Here is a 12,125-nt window from a genome sequence, read left to right as displayed (position 1 = left end):
TTTCAATCTCATCACTCAAAAGCAACACAAATGTTTTAGGGGTCTCAATACCTTAAATACCCTTAAGTATTTGCTTAATAACAAATTTATCAACCCGTAAAATTCTCACCTGTGTCTGATCTGACTCTCCAACACTTGCAACTTCTTGGCACAAGTTATTTTGCTGAAACGGAGATCATGCAACACACACTAGAAGTTGCGAGAATGAGTTCAATGGTGAACTCTGCAAATTATTTGGTTGAGAAGAGATCCACTGCTCTTTCTCTCTCCCTCTATTTGGTCTCTTCACTTTTTAGAATTTTTACTTCTCTTTTCTGTGGTTGGTATTGATTAGCAACATATATAATACTATTACTTTATTTAATTGTCATTAACTCTGCAGTGGGGATAATATACAAATAATAATAATAAAAAGCTTTGTAGTGGGGCACAACCACACAAGAGAAGTGACGGTACTGAATAACTGTGTTAACATGTTTAGCATGGTTTAAATGACAGTATACCCTTATCATCAAAATTAAGTCTTTTTAGTAATTTGCTCCCACAACAAAAAATTTATAGTTTTCAAACGGCAATTTTTACAAGTATTAACAAACGTTTAATTGTGGCTTTCAAATTGTGTTTTCAAAACGCATGTTTTCAAAACGCTAGTTTTTAAAACGCATCTTTTGAAACAGCTTATCCAAACAAGTCCTATACAATCAAAAAATTTATTTGTTCCTAGTGGAGGTACTTCAACAAGATAATCACATTATGATGGTGGAAACTTTATAGACTGGCACATTACAAGGAATTCATCACTGGTGCATAGTGAACACATCTAAAGGATGGCATTTTCTAGCTACAAATATTCTCCACATGGAATTGAAGTAACATATAAGCACTATTCAAATAAACAAATGCATGTCAGCATTCCACCACCCCTCTCATGATTTAACGGACCAATCAGAGAGAATAGCTCTATTCCGTACGTAATACAACCGTGCAACAGGTGCAGGAAGCCAGCTGGTGAAACTGCATTATAACACAGCTGGCATGTAATTCTGCTTGCCACAGAAAGAGAGCTTCAAGGCTTTGTAACATAGAAGCTCCATCACCCATTTTATTGCAGATCTAAACCTAGTGTTGTGGGAAGTTATTCATTGGATCATCACGCTGGAATCTCTTCATCCTGTAAGCCTCCATTTGCTCAGGTGTAACCTGCAATTGATCATACAATGGTGAGAAAATCCACAAGAAGCTACAAAAACAATCCAGCACTTGCTTTTTTTTCTTTTTTCCTTTCAAAAACAATCTAGCAGTTGTTCATAATTCTAAATTCAGCACTTCACTGTAATGCTAGTTCAACCATGAATTTTAAAGATCTTACCTCATCATTCCATGTAACATTATATTTGCGCTTTCTCTCATCTTTCTCTTCTCTCTTTCTTTGATCCTCCTGTCAAAGCAAAACAAATTTTAGAATTGAGTAGTGTACAAGTGAAGCAATGTTCATCAACTAAACTAACAATAAATTTAAATGTACAACTCTTAGGTCTACCAAGCTCAACTCAAAAAATTGGATGGCAGACAAAATTTAAGCTGTTCATACCAAAAATTCATGCCCTTACTAGATATAGATTGCCCCTAATCTGTAACAAACGCCTACCTACTTACCACCTGAGCTATACCAAGACCCTAATAAGAGTTATAGGCTGTTCAATCAAATTAGGGAAACTCAACGGAATTCATAACCGTTTCATAGCTATAGTCAGAAGTCCTGGGCCAATTGTGTGTGTGTGTGTGTGTGTGTGTGTGTGTGTGTGTGTGAGACTCTTATTAGGGTCTTGGTATAGAGAAATTACAAACACCTACCTCCATACCGCCTGAGCTATACCAAGACCCTAATAAGAGTTTTATAATGGTTAGAAATCCTACACTACTACTCAAACCTGTTCCCCCACCCCCTGAACCCCAAACTCTAAGACTTGGGGAGGTAACATCCCGCAAACAGGCAGGTCTCCCTAATTAGAATTATATTAAAGAAGAAGTAGAAGTAAAAAGAATATTAAGAACAAGAGGAAGATAACAAAATACAAAACTTAGAACCTCTGTCACCTTTTTAAGTGCTTCTGCAAGTAACTTCTCATCCAAAACCAAGTCATCTGGGATTTCTGTTCCCCAAGTAGCCACCCTTTTCTCCTCCAGTGGTGTAGGCATCTCTGTTTTCAGGTTCAAGATACAATGTCAAGTTAGATCATATACAAATTTGCTTTTTATTTCAAAAAGAATATTACAAGGAAAAGACACAGAAAAAGCCTAAATCTAATACACACCTTCAGTAGCTTCTTTCCGAGCAATATTAGCCTTCATAAGATCTGTTGCAGCCTCAGCAGCCTCTATTCCAGCAGCACCAGTGCAATAGCTGTTCCGGATTATCTGCTTGCAGCACTTGTAGCCCCATTGGTGATCCTTCCACCATGAACCCCATACACTTGTGTGGTTGTTAATATAAACATCTTCTTCATACTTGCTTCTGGGAAGTGCCTTCTCCTGCAAAAGCAATAAAGCATGCTACGTAAGAATGCAAGAAAATATAACATAAAAGACCAACTTTCTTTTGTAATTGAGAATTTTACTATCTAATACAAAAAATCAGAATTTCAAGCCAACAATGCCAATGAAAAGTATTCATTGCCTTAGAAACAAACACCAAGTAAAATAATTAATCTCACTGAAAACAACCATAGAACAGTGCAAAGAGGCAATTCATTCTGAAAATCCTAAAACATTGTACATTAGATCATAATCCCAGATCTAGATCCATGTCATAGCCATTGAATTACCAAGAATTTAAACCCAAAAACAATTTGGAGCAAAATATTCCCAAGGAAAACACTCCATATTGCCACCTATCAGAGACTTGACAGGGTGATCAAAAAGCGTGGAAAAAACTCATGTCCAAAAAAGCTATACATATTGCAGACCTTAATCATACATTTCACAACTAAATGCTAGACATCAACATTGTTCAGAAACCCATGGCTCTTCATTCCAATCATCTTTTGCTCATCAAAAGTTCAAGTTTAAAACTTAAGAGAGTAAGCTATAAAACTAAGTAAACCATTGATACACATCATACCTGCCCCTTTATGATTCTGCCAGCACGATCATATTCAACTTCTCTTTCAGTCTGTCCTAGTAGAAGCTCCCTTGGAAGTTCTCCTTCAGTAGCTGCGTTTCCATACTTCTCCAAGATGTCATCTTTTGTTTGGGACTTCAGCTTCTCCTTAATGACCTTATAATTTTTATAAAGCAACTCAGCTTGGGATGGAGCAGCTTGCATGTGCATGTCTTGTCCCTTATCAAATGCTTCCCATGAATGAATGTTAAGCTGCTTAAACTCCAAAGCTTCACCACTATTCCTATATTGATTATCTCCCTATAATAAAAGAGTCAAAGAAACCAAAGTGAGATAAACACATATTACAAACTTGCAGAAACTGCACCCAAAGAATTCATAATACAATATCTAATCTTCATAGAAACTTACCCCGTAGAACTTCTCATTTGGATCTGCATCTGGGAGAGGATCTTCACGCATGGACCGGGTTTTGGGATCATAATGCGCAGAGTTGACATCAAGATTCAACAGATATTTTGCGGTGTCCTCCCGAATACGCAAGTTCCTGAAAAATATATACTTCAGAATAGTAATATACAACATCTAACCCACAGGTGGGAATATATTTCTACATAGTTGTATACAAGACCAGCAAGCACAAAAAGAAAGCATTTATTTCCATCTTCCATTAGAATGGCATTAAACTGGTGGAAATAGAAGGGAGCTCCAACCTGACAGTTCCTGTGCTTCCACCACCTGTTGTACGCACACGCTTTTCAACCTTTGCAAAGTCCATTTGTTTGCTCTCATCAACCTTGGCCTCATCTACCCTTAGATCATCTTCATCATCATCCTCATCGCTGATTCCAGCTTCAACAGCTTCACCATCTTCACCATTTTGGTTATTGTTTTTTTCCTCAAGTTTCTTAAGCTGCTGGTCCTTCAGGAATTTCCTTCGAGCTTCATCTCTTGCTTCGTATCTCTCAATGACACGGGAATAGGTAGATGCATCATAGCCATTCCATCGGTCCCGTTTGCCATCATAGTCAAGCTCAAAGGTCTCTATTTTTTCATCAGGTGCAATGTGTTTGCTTGTCCACTTTGCTCCTACTTTACGGGGCCTTTCCATACATGCCTTTGAATCGTGAGTCATAGCTCCACAGCTGTTGAGAAGCAATTAAAAAAATTATTACCCCACATATGCAATAAAGAAGAAAAAAAAAAGGAATAACATGGGCTTTCTTTTTTATGTTAAAAAAGGGATGGTACAAGATCCAACTAGTCAATTTTGTGGCACTACCATATAGACCTCTACAGGATGCATAGCTAGTCTAAGTTTTTCTTTTTCCTCCTTTAGCTGTTGATTGCTATCTGACTTGAGTTTAGGAAATATGTTGATTCTTAAATGTGGGAGTACATTGGTGGGTGAGAGAGAGAGAGAGAGAAAGTTCACTTACTTTTCACATGCACCCTTCCTGTATTTGTCAGCCTGGTAAATTTTGGCACCTCTGTCATACCACGATTTTGTATAATTAGGATCTGATTTCCACTTCCTTTGATGTTTTAAACTCTGAAATTCAAATAACAAATACAGAGCATTACAATTTTTGTTTTTGTTTTTTACAAGTTATGCACCAGTCCAAACAATAAATCAGGGAAGCCGAAGAAGTTATGCAAGGCAGTCATCAAAACGACAAATGTACTTACAGGTCTCTCAGCATTGAGATACCAAGGTGCAGATGACATATACTGTGGAATATGAGGATTGATCTCCTTTCCATCCTCATCAACCTCAGCTGGTGCAAGCCCAGCTTTACGTGCTTCTTCCAATTCAATTTGCTTCCTATGGTCCTCCCTCGATTTAAATGCAACTGCAACCCCATAAAACAACAACAACAACAACAAAACCTTAGTCCCAAGTTTTAGGGTCGGCTATGGATATATACAAACATATTTTTCAATGATTAAAAATGTTCATCACTCATCAGCTGCCAATAACGAAATACAACACTTTCACAAAACAATGAATCGAACAAAGTACCACAAATTTGACAATGTAGCAAAGAAATCCAAATTATCACAATCTATTTCAATGCACAACCAATAGGCATACCAATACTGCAAAATTTCTCACTCGTTTGCAAGCCAAAACAAAAGCAGGCTTTACCCCCAAATACTGTTATAATAAAAATTGAACAATCCCAAAACAAACCCTAACCCTAAGGAAGTCATAAAAAATGCAATTTCGGTTCCAAAACGATCAAATTCAATGAAATAAAAGCAATCCCCAAAACAAACCCTAACCCTAAAAAGTCATACAAGATGTAATTTCGGGCTCCAAAACGATCAAATTCAAAGGAATAATAGCAGGCAAAATGGTGATTCAACCGAATCAATCAGAACAACCTACAGAAACAGAAGCGGGGAATTGAAAATAACAAGTACCTGAAGCGGTCGCCATGTTTGGCCGGTTGAGCGAGAGCGGCTGACCTGCGACGGAGGAATACGGGATGGGCTGATCGGCGGTGGTTCGGGGAAAGGGAAAGAGAGAGAGAGAGAGAGAGAGAGAGAGAGTCTTGCAGAATTGGTAAGAGTAAAAAATCTAATGCGTCGATAGCCAAGGTGGCTCAACCATTGGCCGGGATTGAGTTTTACCATTTATACGGAAAAAGTTAGTGAAGTCGGTTTGGGGGATTTGGATTTGATTTCTATCAAATAGATCAACGGTCTCAAATGCACCAACTCAGATCAGATAATGTGTCATACAATACTGTTTGCAAGGGATAAGTATGGTATGGCACTATGGATAATAGAATAGTTTGACCTCTTTTATTGGCAAATTGAATGTCTTATTTATTGGTCTTATAATGTAAAATTTTTAGTTGAGGCTAAAAAAATGTAATCAATTGATATTATTTTTTTAAAAGGGTAAATTCTACTAACATATCTTGGAGTTTAGGTTAATGCTAAGTAGGTCCAATACTTTACAAAACTAACTAATTTGGTCCCTAAAGCCAATTTAGTCTCTAATCGGTTAGTTATTTTTTTCTCAACTGTTTTAAGAACTAAATTGGTTGTAGGGACCAAATTGGTTAATTTTGAAAAGTCCTGGACCTGGTTGGCATTAACCCAAATCTCAAGGGTGTGGATGAAATTTACCCTTTTTAAAATATTATTTTCATTTTAAATGTTGTGCATTCTATTAATATGTTTTATAATGTTTACGGTAATTTAAGAGAGTAAAAGTTGTCAATCTCTTTTAAAAATTTTACTCTTCCTTTATCTCTCTATTAAAATAAAAATTATAGTTAATAGTTTTCTAAACAAATTCATTATTTCATTGTTCAATAACTAAAGTCCAATAGTGCCAAGGGAGATAATGATCATCTCAAGCATGATATTTGATGGTGAACCAAAAATTGGGTCATCTCCAATTCATCCATAGTGTCGTCCAAGTCTGAAAATGTGGTTCAGCATAAGAAGGTCGTCCAGACTAAAGAAGGTCGTCTAGCATGGAAAAATCTGGATGACCCCTCAACACTTAGAAAATCTTCAGAAGAATTTATGCACAAAAACTTATAATTCGAACCACATCCTACTATTTTGAAGTATGAGCAATATCCTTGTTCATCGCTTTAACTTCCTACTAAGTTCTTAAGTTCTAATGGTAGTTGTAGAAGATAAGATTAAATCTTCTAACTTCTTTAGCGGTTGTGGAAGTTAAGTCTGAACCTTCTAACTTCCATACACGTTATGGAAGTTACCAAACAAGTAACCACTCCAAAACTCACTATATAAGTACTTATCCACATCAAATGAAGGTAAGTTTCCATTATTCCTAAAGTTGGAATTCTTAAGTTCTAGAGAGAAAACTAACTTAAGCATCGGAGAGTTCTTGGTCGGTTCAACCCGGTCACTTTTGATCTTGTATTTCTTTCTTTTCAGGTATTCCAAGTAATCATTAGCCCATTAAAGCTCGGAGCATTCAATCCATTGATTTTCTGTACATCATTAGTTGGCGCCATCTGTGAGAAAGATTAAATTTGTATTTTGCAATTTATCTTTCTCTGACAAAAGGTTGTATGGTCTGGACAAGGTCAATGACCACTAGTCTGGGCCATTAGGAGAGTGGGAACGCTTCTAGCCACCCCAACCGTGCTCACCAATCAGCACCTGTTATGCAACCATCTTCCGTCTAGCAAATACAATCTATGGCAGCCACCATGGCAGAGTTAACTCGTCAGAATCAAGAGTTGACTCGAGAGATCAACCAAAGAAGGCAGCGTAACGAAAGGTATGTGGAAGGTCAGGCTTAGAGTAAAGAAGTTAGAAAGGAAGAAAATGTTGAGCGCGAGAACCACTCAAGGGGGACAGCATCGCGTAAGGTGCCACACTTAGAAAGGGAAATGGATCAAATAAGGAGGGATATAGACAAGATGAGAGAGAATATGAAAAGGATGATTCATATAGATGATTTAGTTCATCAAACCGATTCCCCTTTCATAGCTTCCATTAATAATCATCCCCTGCCTTCCAAGTTCAAGATGCCTACGTTGGATTCATATGATGGAATGCACAACCCATGTGACCACATTGCCGCCTTAAAGACCACAATGCACCTTCAAGGAGTTCTAGATGAGATAATGTGTAAGGTTTTTCCAACCACCCTTAAAGGGCTAGCACGAGTATGGTTTAACAAGATACCACCGAACACTGTTGGTTCTTTCGAGGAATTGAGTAAGTTGTTCGTCAACAACTTTATTGGAGGGCAAAGGTATAAACGCTCCTCGTCTAGCTTGTTGACTATAGAGTAAGGAGATAATGAGAGCTTATGGTCCTTCATCGCTCACTTCAACCAGGAAGTCTTGACGGTAGACGAGATGGATGATAAGTTGTTATTGGCAGCCTTCCACAATGGATGATAAGTCTATTATCCGAATTGGTTAGCTAATGTGGTGATGGTAAAAAAGGCTAATGGCAAGTGGAAGTTGTGCATAGACTTCACTAATTTGAATAAGACTTGCCCAAGGATAGTTATCCTCTGCCACGCATTGATTAGTTGGTAGACTCAACAATAGGTCATCAATTGCTAAGCTTCATGGACACCTTCTTAAGGTATAACCAGATAAAGATAGACGAGGTAGACCAAGATAAGACATCCTTCATTACCAGTCAAGGTTTATCTTATTATAAAGTAACGTCCTTTGGTTTGAAGAACGCAGGGGCAACTTATCAGAGGTTGGTCGATCATATGTTTCATCCACAGATAGGACGAAATGTAGAAGTTTACGTGGATGACATGCTCATGAAGAGTTTGGATGAAAAGAAACATTTTAACGACCTACAGGAGACCTTTGACATACTTAGACGATACAACATGAAGTTGAATCCAAGTAAATGTGTCTTCAGGGTTTCGTCAAGGAAGTTCCTAAGGCTCATGGTTTCATAGAGGGGAATTGAAGTGAATCCTAATAAAATCCAAGTAATATTGAACATGGAACCACCAAAGAATGTCAAGGAAGTCCAGTTTCTCACTGGATGAATTACAGCTCTAAATAGTTTTGTTTCAAAAGCTACAGATAAATGTTTGCGTTTTTTCAAAGTTCTCAAGAAGGCGTTCGAATGAACGGATGAGTGTTAAAAGACCTTCTAGGATCTTAAAGTCTATTTTACCACGGCTCCCCTGCTAAGTCCATCCATACTAGGTGAAGAAGTGTACTTATACTTAGCAGTGTCCCTACATGCGGTAAGTTCAACATTAATCAGGGAAGAAGGGAAAGCACAGAAGCTTGTTTATTATACAAGCTGAGCACTAAAAGGAGCAGAAAGACGATATCCAATGATTGAAAAGTTGGTTTTTGCATTAATAACGACTTCCAGGAAACTAAGGTATTACTTCCAGGCACATGTCATCAATGCCATGACGGATCATCCGCTCAAGAAGGTAATAAACAAGTTGGAAGTCGCAGGACGATTGATCCAATGGGCTATAGAGCTAAGTGAATTTGATGTTAAGTATCAGCCTAGGAATGCAATAAAGGCTCAAGCTTTGGTAGATTTAATTACGGAATTCACTCCAAGTCATGGTGATCTGGACGGGGTAGAGAAGGCTAAGGCATGGGTCGTCCATGTAGATGGGTTGTCTACACTATATGCGAGAGGAATAGGAGTTGTCTTGAAATCTCCAGAAGGAGAAAAATTGAAGTATGCGGCTTATCTACAGTACCAAATAACCAACAATGAAGTTGAGTATGAAACTCTTCTTAAAAGGCAGGAATTAGCTAAGTCTTTAGAGGCAAAGTCAATAGTTATCCAAAAAGACTCTCAGCTAATCATAGGTCAAGTGAATGGAACATGTGAAGCGAAAGAAGAACGGATGAAGAAATATCTTAATAGGGTGAGATGCCTTGTTAAGAAATTTAAAGAAGTCAGTTTTATTCAAGTCCCAAGGGAAGAACCATGGAAGCAGATGTCTTAACAAAAGTAACATCAATAGAAGGATCGATGGACGAGTTTAATGAAGTCCAATACATGCCTTGCATAGATCTTCCAGAGGTACAACATATAGAAGGTAAAGAAAATTGGATGACCCCAATAGTGGCTTACCTAAAAGATGAAAGACTTCTAGAAGAAAGAGACAAGGCCAGAAAGTTAAGGATTAAATTAGCTAAGTATGTCCTTATAGACGAGGTGCTATACAAAAGAGGCTTTTCTCAGCCTTACCTAAGGTATTTAGCTTCAGACGAAATAAACTACGTATTGAGAGAAGTTCATAAAAGAGCTTGTGGCAACCATTCAGGATTTAGAGCACTCGTCCACAAGGTCGTCCATGCAAGTTATTTCTGGCCAATCATTCAAGCAAATACTAAGGCTTATGTGAAGGTATATGATCAATGTTAACAATTCAATAATGTCCTTAGACAACCATCGAAGTACCTTATCCCGATGATGGCCCCATGGCCCTTTGCACAATGGGGATTGGACATTTTGGGTCCCTTTCTAATTGGAACTAGGCATATGAAGTTTTTGGTAGTGGGGATCGATTACTTTACTAAGTGGGTGGAAGCTGAACCCTTAGCAAAGATGACACGACAGAATGTCAAAAATTTTGTTTGGAAGAGTATTGTATGCCGGTTTGGGGTACTTAGAGTCCTAGTGTCAGACAATGGACGATAGTTTGATAACACACCCTTCAGAGATTTCTACGAGCAACTTGGAATCAAGAATCATCATTCCTCACCCTTTCACCCACAAGCAAGTGGACAAGCAAAAGTTATAAATCGATTATTGTTGAAAATCATCAAGACTCAGCTTGAGGGGGCAAAGGGAGTATGGCCAAACAGGCTACCAGGTGTTTTATAGGCTTATAGGACGGTTGTGAGGTCACCCACATGGGAAACTCCTTTCAAACTAGCCTATGGAAGTGAAATAGTCATACCTACAGAAGTGCACATGACTAATCACAGGGTGATGGAGTATTAGGATGAGGAGAATGAAGAATAACTTCATCTTAACCTCGATCTAATAGATGAGGTAAGGATGGATGTAGAGCACAGAACAGCAATGTATAAAAATCTCATGGCTAAACAATATGATGCAATGGTAAAACTCAAGCACTTCAACATTATGGACCTCGTCCTAAAAAAGGTCTCCTTGGCAACTAGAAATTCGGCCCATGGAAAGTTAGGGTCTAACTGGGAAGGATCTTATAAGGTTATCAACTGCAAAAGACAGGAATCGTACTACTTGGAAGCCCTAGATGGACAGAAGTTAGAGCACCCCTGGAATGTTGAGCATTTAAGAAGATACTACCGATGAAGGGTCAGCCTGGATAAACATCACCATGAATGAGAATAGTCATGGGCGAAGTTGAAGTTATATGTTGCTTTCCTCATATTTATTTATGTTTATTACTAGTACTACATGTTTTTAATATTTTAATTCCCTAAAAGTGCATTAGTTTCGAACTTTTGCGTTGCCTGTGGACGAATTTGTGATAGACGAAGTCATGAACTTAGTCTTTTTGTTTGAACATAAGTATTTTTAAATCCCTAAAGGCACTAGCTTCTAAGCGTGTGCCATGCTTTATGGACGATGTTTATGTTGTGTATATACAGTTTGAATTTCCAATGTATATAATGTTGTGTGAATTTCTAATTTTCATGTTATTTTCATTCAAACTAATCCACAAGAAGGCTAAAGACCCAAGACAAGTAAAATATCTGGATGCAAGGATGTAACGTCTATAAATTTTCCTTAAAATAAGGATGAAGCAAAGAAAGCTAAACTTAAGGTATATTCATCTAATCAATGGACGAGGTAAAACCTAAGGTATATGCGTCTAATCAATGGACGAGGAAAAACGTGCACGTGAAAATACTCAAAAATCCATGGATGAATTTGACTAGCCAAACAATCCAATCTTTAGACGAGTAAAATGTTGGAAATGTCTTACCCAAAGACGAATAAAGGATCGTCCAACTTATGGACGAGGGATGATGCAAGCTATAAGTCAAATGTATAGACGAAAAAAGCTAGCAAGAGAAATACCATTCATAAACGAGTTATGCTTGCAAAATTTAAAGAATGGTAAGTGTTGAACATAAAAAAATTATTTTAATATGGACGATGTAAACAAAGGAAATTCATTCATATAGACAAAGCGATATAAAATGTCTTCATGAGTGGACGGACCACACTTAAAACCATAGAAATAACATGGACGATGCAAACATGGGAAATTCGTTCATACATAAAGTGTACAACATGTTCAACACCAAATGAGGGATGCAAATAGAAGAAGACCATTCATAAAATTTAAAGAAGGGTAGACGACTACCGTCCAAAAACCCTTGAGTTATTCAAAGCCAATGAAGGAAATTGTATTTGTTGCTCGTCAGTAAATTTGGAGGAGGGAATTGTACATAAATAAATTTTAAAAGGTAAAGCCCAAAACAATGGGCACTTCCAAACAAGCTAAAAATAAATAAATTTTTCTAAAAAAAGAAAATAAAATTACTGG

The 12,125-nt window shown here is 37.6% G+C and overlaps 1 protein-coding gene across 1 annotated transcript; it reads right to left on the bottom strand.

The window, feature by feature from the left end:
- Positions 1 to 730: 730 nt before the first annotated feature.
- On the bottom strand, positions 731 to 5,744 carry LOC112031931 (pre-mRNA-splicing factor SLU7-A). The gene is made up of 10 exons (XM_024064632.2): positions 5,549 to 5,744; positions 4,811 to 4,974; positions 4,561 to 4,673; positions 3,835 to 4,266; positions 3,533 to 3,668; positions 3,122 to 3,421; positions 2,316 to 2,532; positions 2,098 to 2,201; positions 1,370 to 1,438; positions 731 to 1,200 (listed from the first exon to the last, which is right to left on the bottom strand). The coding sequence occupies exons 1-10, from the start codon at positions 5,562 to 5,564 to the stop codon at positions 1,120 to 1,122; spliced, it is 1,632 nt and encodes a 543-aa protein (XP_023920400.1). The 5' UTR covers positions 5,565 to 5,744; the 3' UTR covers positions 731 to 1,119.
- Positions 5,745 to 12,125: the final 6,381 nt, after the last annotated feature.

Source organism: Quercus suber, unplaced genomic scaffold (assembly GCF_002906115.3).
Source record: "Quercus suber isolate HL8 unplaced genomic scaffold, Cork oak 2.0 scaffold_641, whole genome shotgun sequence".
Taxonomy (NCBI): domain Eukaryota; kingdom Viridiplantae; phylum Streptophyta; class Magnoliopsida; order Fagales; family Fagaceae; genus Quercus; species Quercus suber.
This window is presented reverse-complemented; position numbering and strand designations above follow the sequence as displayed.